The sequence below is a fragment of the Chiloscyllium plagiosum genome, chromosome 18, assembly GCF_004010195.1.
Source record: "Chiloscyllium plagiosum isolate BGI_BamShark_2017 chromosome 18, ASM401019v2, whole genome shotgun sequence".
Lineage (NCBI taxonomy): Eukaryota > Metazoa > Chordata > Chondrichthyes > Orectolobiformes > Hemiscylliidae > Chiloscyllium > Chiloscyllium plagiosum.
This window is the reverse complement of record NC_057727.1, coordinates 29365197-29383766: the sequence shown is the minus strand read 5'-3', so window position 1 is coordinate 29383766 and position 18570 is coordinate 29365197. Positions and strand designations below refer to the sequence as shown.

General features: G+C 38.9%; 1 protein-coding gene across 4 annotated transcripts in view; it reads right to left on the bottom strand.

Annotated features, from left to right (window-relative positions):
- The window catches only part of LOC122559004 (interleukin-17 receptor B), a 48791-nt gene that overhangs the window by 27606 nt on the left and 2615 nt on the right, over nt 1-18570 (bottom strand). For 3 of the 4 annotated variants that reach the window (XM_043708081.1, XM_043708079.1, XM_043708082.1), the window contains exons 2-7: nt 16751-16772; nt 14468-14605; nt 12824-12939; nt 8663-8789; nt 6808-6849; nt 4933-5087 (exon numbers count right to left, since the gene is read on the bottom strand). In XM_043708081.1, the coding sequence (XP_043564016.1) occupies nt 4933-5087; nt 6808-6849; nt 8663-8789; nt 12824-12939; nt 14468-14605; nt 16751-16772 (600 nt within the window). The remainder of the gene's footprint in view (nt 1-4932; nt 5088-6807; nt 6850-8662; nt 8790-12823; nt 12940-14467; nt 14606-16750; nt 16773-18570) is intronic. The other variant, XM_043708080.1, reaches the window with a different exon arrangement.

The following is an 18570-nucleotide window of genomic DNA, read 5'->3' as shown; positions in this document are numbered from 1 at the left end:
ACTTTATTGCTGGAACAGCACAGCAGGTCAGGCAGCATCCAGGGTACAGGAGATTCGACGTTTCGGGCACAGGCCCTTCTTCAGGAAGAAGAAGCCCGAAACAGGCCCTTCTTTGGCCTGTGCCCGAAACGTCGAATCTCCTGTTTCCTGGATGCTGCCTGACCTGCTGTGCTGTTCCAGCAATAAAGTTTCAACTTTGATCTCCAGCATCTGCAGACCTCACTTTCTCCTCCAATAAAGGACCTGGCCAATGACATTCACACCTCACAAATGAGCAAAGAAAACTTTTTAGAATGCTGGGCCATTAGATCTTTACCCAATGATTATAGCCAGCATGGTAAGCTCAGCAGTGATGACATTTAACATTGTCATTTACCTGCCAGGCAAAAGAATTTCAGCATCTGTGTATCTGCATGCTTAGCATGTACCAGGAAATGATTGAATCATCGGATCTGTATTACCGTTAACCCCACGTGACCGTGATGCTTAACTGCTACCCTTTCGGATGCTAATAAAGCCACTGTTTTAAATAGCTACAATTTGGGTTCTTTACCCAGAGAGTGGTGGGGGCATGGAATGCGCTGCCCGTGGGAGTGGTAGAGTCGGGATCATTGGCGACCTTTAAGCGGCATTTGTATAGGTACATGGATGGGTACTTAATCTAGGTTAGAAGTTCGGCACAACATCGTGGGCCGAAGGGCCTGTTCTGTGCTGTATTGTTCTATGTTCTATGTTCTATGTTCACATTAGATATATGTAGAAATATTACAGTGCAATTTAACATAATTGACGTGCTTTCAGCCTATTGGTTGGAGAACTGTTATGAAATCCCATGTTCATTACTGAGAGGGAGACATGACCTATCAGAGTGGCCACAATCAGGTCTTCACCACAATTCAAATCCAAGAGCAGAAATCCAACTCAACCAGTTAGAGGCTCCATTATAGGCAGTTCCACAGGAAACAATGGCTTTAATGCAGTCAGGGAAAGGCTTAAAATTGCTCAGCAATCCAGGCCACGGGTGAGTAAATTTGGACAGAGGTTGCAGGGAAGGGCTTTTGAATTTCTTTCCCTTTAGTGGGTCCCCGATGGATTTGCCAAGTAGCCTTCCGAAGGCATAGGAATGTTGTGCCACTGATAGTCCTGAAGCCCCCAGTTGGATTATGGCTAATTGCTGTCAGTTGGTTAAATAATGAACCTAACTGACAACCCACTGCCGCTGGGCAGATGTCTACCTGGGATCACTCCTGCCTCCAAAAGAGGTTTTCCTACTGACAGGAGACTGTGTGGTCTTTCTCATATTTTAAATGGGCCTGGATGCCATATCCAGCCCTTATGCAAAGTTATTAGTTCAAGAGAAATATGACCGAAAAAATTATTTCAACGTAAAGAACACACATTTCAACACTTAATTTATGGTCAAAAAATTCTGTGAAATACTGTGGATAAGAAATGCATGTCAGTATGCTGCACAAAGGCAATGTGACTTCCCTCTTTGAAAATAAGGTAAAATAACTTGGAAATAATACGTTGTTATAAATAAATAAATTGTTAATATCTATTTATTTCAGGGTGAAATTATCATACAGAAACAGAAGCCAATCAGGAAGTCACTATGGATTTCACAAGATCAAGTCATGCTTGACCAATTGTTTAAACAGCACGGAATAAATTAAATAAATTGTTTGATGTGATTTCAATTAATGTTTAAAAATATTTAGAGATATAACAAAAGATATGTGACAAGATATGGAATCAAAGGGAATTTGCCCAATTCTGGTCTCCCTCCTATAGGAAGTGTGTTGCGAAATTTGAAAAGGTACAGAAACGTTTTACAAGGATGTTACCAAAGTTGGAGAGTTTAGCTATAGGGAGAGGTTGAAGGCTGGGCTATTTTCCTTGGAGCATCAGACGCTGAGGGGTGACCTTATAGAGGTTTATAAAGTCATGAGGGGCATGGATAGGGTGAATAGTCAAGGTCTTTTCCCTGGGATGGGGGAATCCAAAATTAGAGAGCATAGGTTTAAGGTGAGATGAGAAAAATATAAAATACAACTAAGGGGCAATTTTTTCATGCAGTGGGTGATGTGCGTATGGAATGACGTTCCAGAGGAAGTGATGGAGGCTGGGATGATTACAACATTTAAAAGGCATCTGGATGGGTATATGAAAAGGAAGGGTTTAGAGGGATATGGAATAAATGCTGGTAAATGGGATTAGATTTATTTAGGATATCTGGTCGTCATGGACAGTTGGACTGAAGGGTCTGTTTCCATGCTGTATATCTCTATGACCATATTGAAAATTGACCAAGCCAGTTTAGGAAATGTGAAATCTCTCAGCCTAGTTTCTGTCTTAAAAATTGTTATGTCACCAACTTTTTCCAATTCTAATTAAAAGTCATTGCCTTAATGCATTAACTCTTGTTTCTCAATTTCCACAAATGTTGCTGATCTTGCTCATGTTTTCCAATATTTTCTGTTTTTTGTAATAGCATAAGCTAATGCATCATCTAAGATCAGCAGCCAAGATGACTGCGAACATTTAACAATTGTCTTTAGTGGCCAAGCAACAAATCCATTCTAATGGCACAGCAAGAGGTATTTAAGTAGGTAATTAGTTTTACTGTCAGAACTGCAAGCAAATTCTTGAATTTGTCAGAATTCAGCCAGATTTTAATTGTAAACTGAGAATTTACAGGGATAAGGATCAAAGGGATAAACAAATATTGAACGGGCTATGAGAAACGACTCTTGGTTTGAACTTCTAGATTGAATGCAGATTGCCAGTTATTTGCTACAGGAATAGTTTGAAAGAATGATAACATAAAAAATAAGTTAGAAGTCTAATTGATGTTTTATAAGGTCATATTTTTGAAGAGAGGAACGGGATTAGGCTAAATAAGTGGCATTGCTTTGACTATTACTTTGCATATTCACAAGCTGTCTGTAGATAAAAAGCAGCGGAATAATTTATGTTACATCTTGTACTAAACAGGAAACATTTCTACACTGGCTACAATTCAAACGTCATCTATTAAGAAACAGGTTTCGTCTGAGAACCCATTCTGGTATCACTTCATACGGAGTTCTGGGTTTGAATCTCATTGCACCAGCAGTATGGCATGTGATGAGAAGGGTGTTTGTAGGATAGTGTCCCTGAGCCAGAAGGCCTGGTTCAAGTCTCACCATAACATGTACACTTTTAAAAATAGCTAGCATTTGATGAGTAGCACTCTTGTCAACCGGGAATCCAGGTTCAATTGCTATCCTGCTCCAGGGGTGTTTAAGAACATCTCTGAACATTTATTTAAAAATGTCCAGCATTTGTTGATCTCATGGCTGATTTTTAATCAAACTCCACATAATCACCTTTGTCTCATATATCCAAATTCATAAAGACCAACAAGGATCTTCAGCCCATTGTGTCCTTGCTGAGCAAAAACAATGACCTAACTATTCTAATCCCATTTTACAGCACTTTGTCCATAGCCTTATATGCTTTGGCATTGCAAGAGTACATCTGAATACTTTTTAAATGTTATGAGTGTTTCTGCCTCTACCAGATTTCCACCACCCTCTGAATGAAAAGATTTTTCCATACATCTCCTTTAAATCTTATACCACTTTCCTTAATAACTTTGGATTAAAAATAAACTATCAAGATCATATTTAAAAATTAACAAATGTATTGACATCAGTTGCCATTTGCAGAAGAGAATTTTGCCAGTCTCTCCAATTTGTTGAGTAGTTTTTTTTTCAAATCTACCCAGTCTGATCTTCTTAAATTCTTGAAAACTTTGAATAGATCAGCCCCTTAACCCTTACAATTCCATGGAATGTGTCCCTAATTTATTTAGTTTCTCCTAGTAACAACTGTTGAAGTTCAGTTACCAATCTGTTGTGTTACGTCTCACTGTCAATATGTCAAAATCTTTAAGAAACATAATATCACAGTACCCATAGTATGTGACCTGAGGATCTTAAATTATGTCCTGTTCTGGGATCACTTAAAGCATGATATTCTACTGTAAGCATGCTGCTCAGTTGTAATGAAGTAACTAAATGTAACCCAGATACTGTGCCTGTGAATGTGGTGTTTGTAAATAATGGCCATTTATGGTAAATTTTTCAATGTTCATATGGAGTTTCTTCTATTTCAAAGAATAATCTGAACATTGCTGTATGAGTCAAAATACCTTAGGGTGAGGGATTTCAAGACTAGGGGGAACATTTTTCAGGTGAAAGGAGAAAGATTAAAAAAAAACAAGGGGCAAATATTTGATACAGAGAGTGATTGTGTGTGGAGTGAACTTCCTGAGGAAGTGGTGAATGTGGATACAATTACAACTTTTAAAATACATTTGAATAGGTACATGATTGGGAAATGTTTGGAAGGTTTTGGGCCAAGTGCAGGCAGGTGGGTCTACTTTTGTTTGGGATTATGATCAGCATGGACTGGTTGGACCGAAGGATCTGTTTCTGTGCTGTATGACTCTATGACTCTACGTACATATAGAGTTCTGATCACAAGGGTGGACTCTTGGGTTATAGCAATTATTGATCATACTGGCAAGTGTGGAATGATCCAAAATGCAAACATCTTAAATTATGTCCAGACAAACAGTGTTGCTGTGCTCAAAATAATTTCTAATACTTATCAACAAGGAGTGGGAAGATAAAAATAATTTCTTTACATGGTAAAATGTTAGAACATGAATTTCTCTGCAACTGATTTTCTTAAAGCAGAACCTGTAAATTATTCCAAATGGTAATTTGATGCATGAAGGAAATGGGAGGGTTTTGTTTGGAAACATTAGCTTAGACTGCTCACATGGAGAAAAACAACAGCATAATTCTGCAGAGCAAGTACTCCAGGATTCCAAGGTTTGGTGAGTCTTATTTTCTATGTACTAAATTTTAAATTACATACCTTAGAAATTGTTGTTCCATTTAATTTTGGTGTCACAATGAGATCGCACATGACCAGCTCAACATCATAACGTAATGAATTTGGACTGGCAGTAAAACTGATAACCACGTCGTTATTAACCATACACAAAGATATGTTTGGATTCCATTGGGCATCTGTAAATCCATAATAATTCAGTAATTGCAAAGATAATTTATTCAATCTTTTAAACGTTTTAAATGTTTCAATGGATGCGGTTAGAAAATGTGAAAGCAAAAATGAATATCATATTGAAATCAATTGATTTCTTTAGGTGACACAATTCACAATATAATCCCTACTTCTGCAAACATAAAAATATTTTTTATCAGATGATATTCAAAATTTGTTATCTATTCAAAGCAATTATTAAAAAGTGTAAATAATGCAAGGCTGAATTTTGAGGGTATGGTGGGGTGGATAGTTGTGTGAGAAATTTCATGCCATGAGGTGGGGACCTGGTTCTTGAGTTCAATCTGGCCCCCAGGCCATTTTTCCAATCGTCACTATGGTAGTTTAATTAATGTTCACCCATTGCCTATTGTTGTTCCGAGTTTTCTAATTGCCTTCCATAACCTCCAAACCCTATTGGAAAACAATGTATGGAGACAGCCACTTGGCAGTGAATCAAGAATCAAAGGAAGGTAAGCTGAGAAGCCCACATTGTCTGCCTGGTTTCAACTACATCCAGAGGTTGTTGAGACTCCACAATTGCATCATTTATTTCTTTTTATCAATATCTTAATTAAACTCAAATTTAGCCTCAAATTATTTCCTGATGTTAGAGACATTATCATAGGTGTCCTCTACTATGGCAAGTTTCAAGGCAGGAGGGCATATAATCAGGCAGGATGGTTGAGAACCAGGTGCCTTGGTTACATCTAGGGTGGGAAGGCTTATGGACAACCTTGCCAACACAGCTATAGTTTGGGACTTTAGTAGATAATTAGTGGCCATTTAGACTTCCAACACAGTATTGACAGTGCATGGGCATAAAATGAGCTTGGCCTGGTTTGTTTGTGAGCTCCTGAAGGGTCACTTGTTTAAAGACACATCCTATCAAAGGACCCTGAGGGAAAGGCAGACAACTGGGAGCTGCACACTATCCTAGCTGCTGACACCCTTGCTACCCCCACCCTCCACTCACACTCCCCACCTCCCCAATCTCCACTACTTTCCCCATCACTCAACTGTCTGGATCCGTCTTTGATACTAGACTTCAGTCAGTGTCATACCAACATTAGCCATCACTTCCTAAGTGATGCAACTGAGTACAAAAGAACTACCAGCCTCTGATCAACCAGGTGCTATGTGAATTGGATCCTGCCTTCAGGGTAGCATTTGTGCCTGTAATTACCTGAGCAGCACAAGATGCTTCCCAGAAAGAGGCAACATGGTGGGAGGTGGGGGGGGGGTTGGGTTTCTGTCCAGCCAGTGACCAATACTCTTGTTGACTACTCGAAAGTCCGTGCATAAACTTCATTTGCTGCAAACTTAGTATAATGACAATTTTTTATGTTAAAGTAGAAGAAATATAGGCATATGACTACAATTGCTCTGTTATCTTTTAAACCACCATAAAATTTTCTGCTTACGTTTATATTGTTTATTCATTTTTTACATTCAGCCATTAGGTAAGTAGATTGACAGAAGATTTTGGCTTTGTTACTAGTCAGCATAGAGCTGGTGTGATTTCAGCTAATATTATTTCCAGCCAATACTATTATTACTATTACTAAAATAAAATTAAAGTTTGCATGATGGTGATGCCTATTGTGCACTTGAGAAATCTGGCTGCTAAGGAAAATCAATAAAGTTCATTTTTAGAGTTTTATTTTAAAGAAACAAGTTGCCTACCTTCACAGCTTTCATGATTTTTCATTGTCGCAATGGAACAAGCTATACAATTGAAACAAAATAGTCAGATTCACAAAAGCCGTGTAAAAGCCTATAGTCTCAAGATGCATTGAACTGATTGCAAATAGGATTATGATGTTAACCTAAATTTTTGAGTTAGTCCGTGAAACTAACTGCTATATCTCACTTTTTTTTATTTTTAAATGCAAAAGCAAAGAATTTCAGGATATCAATTGGCCACAAGGATGTTCTGCTAACCTTTAGGAGATAATTAGTGGCCAATTAGACTTCCAAAACAGGATTGACAGTACAGGGGTTCTGCTAACCTGTCTCCTGACATACACACAAACTTTCAGCAAGGCCGACAGGTTAGGAATCAGAAACTGAAACCTAAAGTTAATATTCCTATTCCCTAATCCAGATACATACATTGAAAATATTTGTGCCAGACTTTCTTTCAGGTCAGATGACCTCAGCTAACACAGCAGAAGTAGGGAGATTTTCTCATTTGCTTACTTGCTTTCTCCAAAAATTTACTGAACCTCAATTAAGTTAGTTATTGCATCAGTATTCAGATGGCAGGATTTCAAATTTTGTTTATAAAGGTGGATAACAATACAAGAAATAAGGGCAGGAATAGGCATATGCGTTTTGGAACTGAACTTCCAATAAGATCATAGCTCCATAAACCTAATTTTTTTCATGGCCTGCCTGACATATCACTTGATTCGTTAAGTCCCTAAGCATCTTTCAATCACAGTTTTGAATATACACATCAAGTGAGCATTGACAGCCTTCTGCAGCAGAAAATTGCGAAGAGACACAAGCATTCTTTTATTTCTGTCCTAAATGCCTGACCCCTTACTCTGATTCCAAATCTCACAATTCTAGACCGGCCAATCAGAGAAGACAGTCTCACAGCATCCACCCTCTCTTGTTTTTATATTGCAATAAAGGTCTTGTCTAATTTTTCTAAACTAATACAGGTACATTCTACTTGTTCTCTCCTCATAAACCTACCTCATAATCTAGCGAACCATTTTTCCACCCATCTCTCACTTTCCTTAGTTATAGAAATGAAATTGTGACCAATTTTTGTATGATCTCAAGAAAGCTCTATGCAAAGCAGTATGGTTACCTTAAGCTTGTACTCTAAACCTTTTGAAACAAAAGATAATATATCATTTATTTTCCTATTTGCTTGCCGTACCTGCCTGTTAGCTCTGTGGTTTGTGCATAGATATCCATATCCCTCCGAACACCAACATTTATTCCCTGACAGCTTTTAAAATAAAATTCTACTCTTCCTTCCAAAATGGATAATTTCATATTTCATTGCATTATATTTCATTTGCCCCAATCAGTTAAATGATCTGTACTTCTGGGTAACCACCTGCACTTGGTCTACAGCTTAGTTTCCTTTCTAGTTTTGTAGGTCATGGAGTGAATGAGACAATTGAAATTCTTTAGATTGTAATGATTTTATTTTTTTTTTTAATTTCTGTCATCATTTACACATAGCTAACTGAAAACTGAAAGGTGGCCAATGACTTTTGAAATGTAAAAGGCAGTTAATAGAAAGTGCACAAATTATGAAGAGCAATTGAAATTTAAATTTTGCCTGCAGTTCCCAGTGGTGAAGTTGATTTTTTTTTTGAAAGTTTAACATTTTAAAGTAATTTACAAGTAGAAACACTGTTTATAGGGTAACAGCATTCTGTCCACTCCATCCCAAACCCCTCCATCTACCACTACATACCTCCAACTTTAATCTATTGTCATTGAAAACGCACTCAGAAAAAATGTTTGAAAAGTGCCTTATGCTTGAAAAACATAACATACGTAATTCACTTACATGGTGTGAAAAGACTAGTGGATTTCTCTGGTGGATATTCACCAATATTTGCTGTTGGGATGTTGAATGCTGTCACAAAGTAATTGGTTGCTGGCTTAACAGGATATTCAGCGTAATAAAATTGCCACTTGAAAAAAGGAAGCGATATTTTTAATGTAACAAGGTGTTATATTTCAGGGATATTTGTAGCTTTTACTATATTTTGTACAACCTTACAAAATTCTGAAATACAATGTATACCGTGACATACCACGGAGTGCAACGGAGGCCGGGACATTAAATGTCTTCAAGGCAGAGATTGATAAATTCCTAACCTCGCATGAAATTAAGGGATACAGGGAGAGTGTGGGTAAGTGGTATTGAAATGCCCATCAGCCATGATTGAATGGTGGAGTAGACTCGATACGCTGAATGGCCTTACTTCCACTCCTATTTCTTATGGTCTTACAGTCTTAAGGATTCCTGAACCATTATTAAGTGAGTTATCACATCAGTATTCAGAAGGCAGGATACCAGATTTTGTTTATAAAGGTGAATGACAACACAAGAAATAAGAGCAGGAATAGGCACAAGCCTCTTGGACCTGAGCTTTCAATAAGATCATAACTGCGAGATCCAAGATGGCGGAGACTCAGCAAGTCTGAGTCTATAGTGCTCCTCCCAAGACTTCTCCCGCCTCCACCACACTCACTAAATCATTTAAAATAGTTTTACTTAATGTAATTAGTTGCTCAGCACTAAATTTAAATAGTCTAGTCTCCTGTAAAAATGACTAGGGGGAAAGGAGCCCACAATTCTCAGTAGGCAGGAAGCCTTCCCCCACCCTCCCCAGCTGCAGCAGAGGCTTCCGCAGCTGCCCCGGGGAACTTATCTACGATGGCGAGTCTTGTGGAAATAATCTCTAAACTCGATGTGAAGATCAATGCCTTCATTGAAGAGTCCCAAAGCTGATGGAATTCACTTTTGGCCGCGCTTCAAAAGCACGGCCGAGACATCAAAGAAATCAAACGCCGAGTCAGAGGGGCGGAGCTAAAGGCCACGACCTCCGAGATCATAGCAGAATCGGCCGTGGATCGGGTCCAGACTCTCGAATAGCAAGTCCAGACCTTAGAAAATCAGATCGATGACCTCAAGAATCGAGGTCGTCGAAAAAATATTTGTTTGCTGGGTCTTCCCGAACGGGAAGAAGAAGGCCAGCTTACACCGTTCCTCGAGCAGTGGCTTCCACAGCTGTTAAATCTGGAGGCTGGATCAGGCCAGGTAAGGATGGAATGGGCCTACCGGGTTGTAGTGCATGGGCCCGGCTCGAACCACGCCCCCGCCCGGTCCTGTTCCGGCTGCAGAGTTACAAGGAGAGGCAGATGCTCTTGGAAGCTTCCAGAAATCTTGGGAAAGATCCACAAGCCATGATTTATAAAGGATCCAAGATTATGTTAATTCAGGACTTTTCCCCAGCTTTGGTCTGAAAGAGGAAGGCATTTGACGAAGCAAAGAAGCGTTTAAGGGACTTAAACATTCAGTACTCCTTGCGCTACCCAGCTACGCTACGCTTCAGCCATGAAGGGTCCGTGTATAACTTTGGATCACCGAAGAAGGCCAAGGAACTTTTGGACTCTCTTAGATAAATTATAAGAGTTAGTTGATGTTGTTTTGCCCTCCCCCCACCCCGGTTAACCCCCTTTTTTTTTCCTTTCATTACCTTACTGTTTAATATTATTTCTGGGGGGTGGGAAGAGGAGTTTATTTATTTATTCTTTACTTAGCGATTTTCTTCCTTTTTTTATATATACATTGGCCAGGGGGTCTAGTTAATGTAGATAGGGGGAAGGTGGTTACCTTATCCTATTTTATCTCTTTCCTTAGGAGCGGGGTTGTTTTCCCCTGCTATTCTGTATTACTATATTTAATTATTATTTGCTAAGACTGTAATTTTATAGTCATTTATGTTCATATATGGTATTAATATTACCAAATATATCCAGGTATTGATGTAGGTGGGGGAGGGGGGGGGCTCAGTAGTATATTTGAATTTTCTTTATCCTATCGTGGGGTGCCTGGGTCAAGGGTGGGGCACTCTTTGGGAGAGGTTATGATGGGATTTTGGAAAGGAAGTGATGCCCCCTAGGAATAAGGGGGAAGATCTCCGTTTAAATACGTTTTATATTTTTTTATTTAGAAATAGTTTTTTATTATATTGTTCTGAGTTTATTAAAGAGCCTTTATTTTTGTGAATTTTATATGCTCTATGCTCGGGATGTTTTGGATAAGGTTTCTTCTCCCGGGGGTCTCGGACTTGCCCGGTGATTATGGGTAATTGATCGATTAAATGGTGCACCTGGAATGTCACGGGGAGTAATTCACCAATCAAAAGGAAGAAAATGTTATCAAAATTCAAGAAAGAAAGGATCGATATAGCTCTCCTATAGGAGACACATTTATTGGATAAAGAACACCTAAAATTATGACAGGGAAGAGATTATTTTCCATTCTCTCTTTCTGTGCAAGGAAAAATATTTTGGTAAACTGGGTGGCTGAGGGCCCTCATGGACATTCGAGTTGGCACAGAATAATTATGGAATATACTCGCCCTGACTTCCTTACAAATATGGTGCATCAAAAGAAAAATCGAATTACTCCATAAAATATGGCAGCCCTTCTTAATTACACAAATACAAATATCTCAGTCATCCTAACAAAGGCCTTCATTTAATTGAGAGGGTGAACCTGGTCGGTCCGGGGCCCCTTAGGAGAGGAATCCCGCAGGGTTTTGTTGTGATCTGATGTTAACACATTCCGAGCATGTATGTCACTACTCAATTTCTGTGTTATCCATTGTTTTTTTTTCTTTTGAATAATGTAAGAGTTTTAATCATACACTCTGGTTAGTTGTAGGTTAGATGAGTAGTTAGTTGAGTTTTGTTTTCTTTTCTCAGTTTTTTTTTCTGTTTGATAGATTTTGGTTATTATTTATTTAAGATTTAATTGTATATCAATGTTTATACTTGGAGTTTTTTTAGTTTTCTTTTGTTAATGTTTAAAAGCATGTTAAATTTTCAATAAAAATATCTATTAAAAGAATTTTAAAAAAAGATCATAATTTTTCTGTACTCAGCGAGTCATGAGTTCATGGAATGCCCTGCCAGTAGCAGTGGTGGACTCTCCCTCAGTATGGGCATTTAAGCGGGCATTGGATAGGCATATGGAGGATAGTGGGCTAGTGTAGGTTAGGTGGGCTTGGATCGGCGCAACATCGAGGGCCGAAGGGCCTGTACTGCGCTGTATTCTTCTATGTTCTATGTTCTATGTTCTAACTGCATGTTAGACACATGTTAGACACTGACAATTTAATTGAGAGGGTGAACCTGGTCGGTCCGGGGCCCCTTAGGAGAGGAATCCCGCAGGGTTTTGTTGTGATCTGATGTTAACACATTCCGAGCATGTATGTCTCTACTCAATTTCTGTGTTATCCATTTTTTTTTTTCTCTTGAATAATGTAAGAGTTTTAATCATACACTCTGGTTAGTTGTAGGTTAGATGAGTAGTTAGTTGAGTTTTGTTTTCTTTTCTCAGCTTTTTTTTCTGTTTGATAGACTTTGGTTAGTATTTATTTAAGATTTAATTGTATATCAATGTTTATACTTGGAGTTTTTTTAGTTTTCTTTTGTTAATGTGTAAAAGCATGTTAAATTTTCAATAAAAATATCTATTAAAAGAATTTTAAAAAAAGATCATAACTTTTCTTTACTCAGCGAGTCGTGAGTTCATGGAATGCCCTGCCAGTAGCAGTGGTGGACTCTCCCTCATTATGGGCATTTAAGCGGGCATTGGATAGGCATATGGAGGATAGTGGGCTAGTGTAGGTTAGGTGGGCTTGGATCGGCGCAACATCGAGGGCCGAAGGGCCTGTACTGCGCTGTATTCTTCTATGTTCTATGTTCTATGTTCTAACTGCATGTTAGACACATGTTAGACACTGACAATCATTCAAAATATTTTTTATGATTTCTGATAGTAATTATGTTGGTTGGTTGTCTTGTGATTCATGAAATCATTACAGTAGAAAATTATATTTAGTAAGTTCCTGTCTAAGCAAAGGTTTACACTTTTTTAAAGAATATTAGTTTAGCATATTACATTCATTAGGAAGTCTACATAACTCACTGGTTGACCTTGAGGATTTTGTGCTGATTCAAACAATGCACTGTAATCACATCGAAAACAGGTTGTTTGAGGACTTTGAATGCATATCATAGTGGCTCTAAGTTCTTGAATGCTTCCTAGAAAAAAAGACCACAAGTCAAAATCGGAGAGATTACATCAAAATGACACCAATCGAGTCAGTTACAACAGTAAACAATGTGAAAATGAACCATGCGATACTTAGTAAGATTTCATGCAGTGCAGCAATAATTAAACTTTGTTACAACTAAACAACAATAAATAGGGACAGCTTTAAATGAAAATGGTCTGCATTGTAGCTGCGAAATCAGTTTTTTTTCTCAAACTGTTGTTTTTTATTTGGTTTTTAAATCTATGGGTTGCATCCTGACTCTCCTCAAACAAATGTTCGAATCTGAACATGAAAAATTCATAATGCCAAATGCTCTGAATTTTTTATGTTTCATTACATAAAGTTTGAACCACACTGGATAAATATGGATTATACAAATCCAGTACAAATTGGTGAAATATTGTGTTTGACTAGCTTGATTAAGAATTTTAAGAGGTGACAGAGAGGATGGGTGAAGTAATTCTGTTGATGCCACGTACATGGACTTAAAGAAAGGTATTTGATAAATCATCACATAATAAGTTTTTTACAGCAAGTTGAAACCCATGGAATAAAAGGCACAGTAGCAGCATGGAAATTAAATTGGCTGAGTGACAGGATAAAAAGAGTCGGGGTAAATGGTGAATGGTTGTTTTTTTCAGAAAAGGGGATATTATGGTGAGATTCCAGGAGTTGGCACCAGGATTGCAACTCCATTTAATTGATATTCACCACTTAAGTTGGATGGACACAGCACAATTTCAAATTTGCAAAGAGGCAAAATTTGAACGCATTGTGAATTGTGAACTGAGGAGGACAGTGATACACTTTGAGGAGTCATAGACAATCTGATGGAATGGGTGGACAAGTGGCTGTGTTGAGAAGGGGGAGTTCACTGAGAACCAACCTCGTGTCCTTGTTCTAAATACCTTACGTTCTTCCAATTCCACAACCACTGTCTCACAAAATCCCTCCCACTATTATTTACATCTGGCCTGGTCACTCTGTGACTGGCACTCCAAAAGCAGCCAGCACTTCTGTGGTGACACTACTGATCAAAAGAATTGTTGGCCTCTGGATGGCACTTTTTGATAATTGCGATCTCTGAGGACTTGACCGTAGGATAGGCCTGACAGCTGACTGATTATTTTGTGATTTGGTGTGCTTTTCCAAAGGCAATATGGGCCTTCAATTGGCTGTCCTGGAGGTGGGAAAATCACCTCCCCATGATGCAGCTCTGTGATTCTATATTGAGCATGCTTAGAAAGGGCATATTCACCTACACACCATGCAATGCAATAGGTGGATTTTCAGTAATTATTTTAAATGAGCAATATATTTTACATTAAACCACATCTTAGAACTTTCTTCTGAACAGCAGTGTGGGTATACCTACATCACGTGGACTATAGTGGTTCAAGAAGATGACTGCCAATCACTTTTTCTTAGCAAAGGGCAACAAATGCTGCCCTAGCCAAATTTCCCACATCCCATGAATGAATTAATAATAAGTATATATTGGAAGACTATCTCACCATCTGGGCTGATGGTCCAGCTGATATTAAGCACTGAACGCTGACTTTCTTCCGATTGTTGTAACCGAACTTGAAGATCCAATATATCTGAAGGGGTTTTCTCATTTGGCATTATCCACTCTGGTGGTGGTTCATTAACTACATTAAAAGTATACGATTTCATATTTTTACATGCAATTATGCACACTATATTCAAGCAAATAAGGTTCACAGGCATAAAATGTGAAAATTGGCTCAATATGTGCTCTATACAATGATAATCTACTAACACTGAAGGGTAGGCATGATTTTCATCTATTCAATAAGCAAATGAATGGTATAGTGGCTCAGTGGTTAGCACTGCAGCCTCACAGCACCAGGGACCCAGGTTTGATGCCAGCATTAGGTGACTACCTATGTGGAGTTTGTACATTCTCCCTGTGTCTCCACATCCTCCGATTTCCTATTGCAGTCTAAAGATATGCAAGTTAGGTGGATTGACCATGATAAATTGTCCACAGTTTCCAGAGATGCAGGTGAGGTGGGAAATGTAGAGTTATGGGATTAAGATAGGTGTCTGAGTGGGATGTTGTTTGTAGGGTTGGTGGACACTCGATGGGCCAAATGGCCTCTTTCCACACTGTAGGGATTCTGTGATAACGTTTCCACATTTTGAACCTCTTCCTACTGAAATTCTAACTCATTCAAATCTTTATTGTTGTTACCATTCATTGAGCTGAACCCATAGTGATTTCACAGAGAGAAGGAAACTGCAAAGTTGGATAGAGATCGTCTCTTCTGGTGGCAAACAGAAAATAAGGAAACAGAGGCCAAGAATGACTCTGGAAAGCCAAAAAAAGTAGGTCTTGAACTGGCTGCTATTAGACCATTGGAAGTTTCACCATAATAATAACCATTGGATGCTTGGAACATTATTTAAAGAGCAGGAAGGTGTATTAAAAATAGGAAGAATATACAAGGCGATACGGTATAGAGTCAAGCACTGTCAAGCACCACAAGCAGTCCAGCTCTGTTTCTGCACAGAACAGCTTCAAAATAGAAGTACTGTGAGCTTTTAAGTTATAGCTGAGACACCAACATGCTAAAAGGTATGGCACAGCAAGGCAAGGTGAGGCAAGACAAGGCACAGATGCTGTAAGTATGCAAGTCTGTGCTAAGTAAGTGAACACGAAGACTGTGAACTGGCAACTCTGGAGTGCAGCCTAGTCCAACCTGAGAGTTAGGTCCCTGTGCTTGTGTGCAAATTTTCTTTGCAAATTCATTTCAATTGTAGTTGCAGATGCAAGCCTAAGTGCAACATTGAAGTGCAGATGAATATCGCAAATGGATCAGACATGATCTAGCCTCTCTATGCCATCAAGGCATATGCAGGTTGCCAGTCCAAGGATGGGGGGGGGTGGGGGGGGGGGGGTCCAAGCTTACTGAAGTGTGCCTGAAACACTGGTGCTAAATATCCAAGACAGCAGCTCAGAGAAGCAACCATCAAGTTGGAGTCACCAGGCCATAGAGTCAGAGAGAAGTACAGCACGACACAGACCCTTCGATCCAACTCATCTATGCCAAGCAGATATCCCAACCTAATTCATGTACCCATCCAGATGCCTTTTCAATGTTGCGATTGTACCAGCCTCCACCACTTCCTCTGGCAGCTCATTCCATACACGTACCACTCTGCGTAAAAAAGTTGCCCCTTTGGTCTCTTTTATATCTTCCCCTCTCACCCTAAACTTATGCCCTCTAGTTCTGGACTCCCCGACCCCAGGGAAAAACTTTGCCTATTTACCCTATCCATGCCCCTGAGCGCTGAAGGTCACCCCTCAGCCTCCGACGCTCCAGGGAAAACAGCCCCAGCCTGTTCAGCCTCTCCCTATAGATTTGCTGTTGATGAAGGTGATATTGAAAATGACCCCCTTTAATTGGGCATTTCACTGCCCCTAGCAAGAGTCTTGTTTTGATGTCTGGCACTCTGTTAAAAAATGCAATTAGTTGCTCCCACCATCAAAAGGGGCCTCATTTGACTTCTTGTGCAATTCTCTTGGATTTCTCCCTATAGTTCATGTCACTGAGAATCCAAAGAGGTTCTGTCCAGTGAGTTTTCAGGAGAGGGATAGAGAGCTTTAAGACATTGGTAGTTGAAAGCACAGCCATCAGTAGTTTGGAGATCAAAATCTAGGAGGCCCGGGAGACCAGAACTGGAAAAGTGAAGATTCTCAGAAGATTATGTATGTACACATATAATGCAAAAACGTAGAACTTTAACAATTAATGAAAATACATACTTACATTGTTTTTCTGTGCAGGTTATCTGTCAGCATAAAAAAAAGTTTATTTCAAATCAGATGAAGTCCAACAGAATGCATGCTATGATCTGTTTTAAATACAAATAATATCTATTTTGCATATGGTTAGGAAAATATAGTTGCAGAAATAGGCAGTTGTAAACATAGGGGATTGGAAACAAGAATTTGAATTTTGAAGTTGAAGCAATGATTAATTAAAGCAATATCATTGAGCACATTGATAATGGTTGAATGGAACTTTGTGCATGTTAGGAAGGAGGCAAGTTTTGAATAATCACAAATTCACTGAGAACAAAAGTCAAGAGGCTGGCTAGGAATCTTCGGCAGTAGTCAAATTTAAAGTAAGGGAGACGTGGATAAGGGTTTCATCAGCAGAAAAGTCAAAGTAGAATTGGGCAAAGATGGAAATAGGCAGTCTTTGTGATAATATGGATATGCTGCCAGATGCTTAACTCAATGTCAAAAATTACAGTATCATTTCTAACCAACCCAATTACACCTCAAGCATTTATCAAGGCTAATAATAGTGCCACTGACTAAGAATTTGTGCAGAATCCAATGACAATAGCTTCAATTTTCTACATACTTGCTTGGAAGGAATTTCTATTCATCCAATATTGGAAATTGGACAAGAAATGTGAGAAGTTAGAGACAGTGGTAGAGCAGTGGTAGATTTTATTGTGGTCAGGGTATAGATGAAAACTAATGTTTTCAGATTATGTTACCTGGCACAGCAAGAAAATCAGAAATGAAGGGCAGATCTTTGGAGGACACTAGAGATAATTGGAGAAGGTTATGCATTTAGTTAAAAATCAGGTGATTGAAGGAGCGGCGCTCCAAAAGCTAGTGTTGCTTCCAATTAAACCTGTTGGACTATAACCTGGTATTATGTGTTTTTTTTAACTTTGTACACGACAGTCCAACACCGGCATCTCCAAGTTATGCATTTAGTTTCTTTTACATTACAATATCAAGTCATAAGGAAACATAATGAACACATTTCTTACAGCAAAATAAAGCAATTTAATAGAAAAATACATCAATTTAAGTGGTGTAAGCAATAGCTGCCCAAACTATTTAATATTATTAACAGTATTTCACCAAACTTGCAGAAGCCACATTTATTTTACTATAATACAGATAGTACAGTATGTAGAAAATACTGCACAGTATAAAGCAGTAAGTGCAAACATTAGGAAACTATCCCTAATTTGATAAATTATTGCTAACATTAGGAGATTTTTTTCACCTATTGTAATGATTTATAATCACACGGCATTCAGGATGAGCTTGGCAACTGGATATAAAATTTGCTTAATGGCAGGAGACAGAGAGTGATGGTGGAGGGATGTTTTTTGGACAGGAGGGCTGTGACCAACTGGATTCCACAGGGATCTGTGCTGAGTCCATTTTTAGATGACACCAAATTGGTGGTACAGTGGACGGTTATAGTCATAGAGTCATAGAGATGTACAGCATGGAAACAGACCCTTCGGTCCAACCTGTCCATGCTAACCAGATATCCCAACGTAATCTAGTCCCACTTGCCAGCACCCAGCCCATAGCCCTCCAAACCCTTCCTATTCATATACCCATCCAAATGCCTCTTAAATGTTGCAATTGTACCAGCCTCCACTACTTCCTCTGGCAGCTCATTCCATACACGTACCACCCTCTGAGTGAAAAAGTTGCCCCTTAGGTCTCTTTTATGTCTTTCCCCTCTTACCCTAAACCTATGCCCTCTAGTTCTGGACTCCCCGACCCCAGGGAAAAGACTTTGTCTATTTATCCTATCCATGCCCC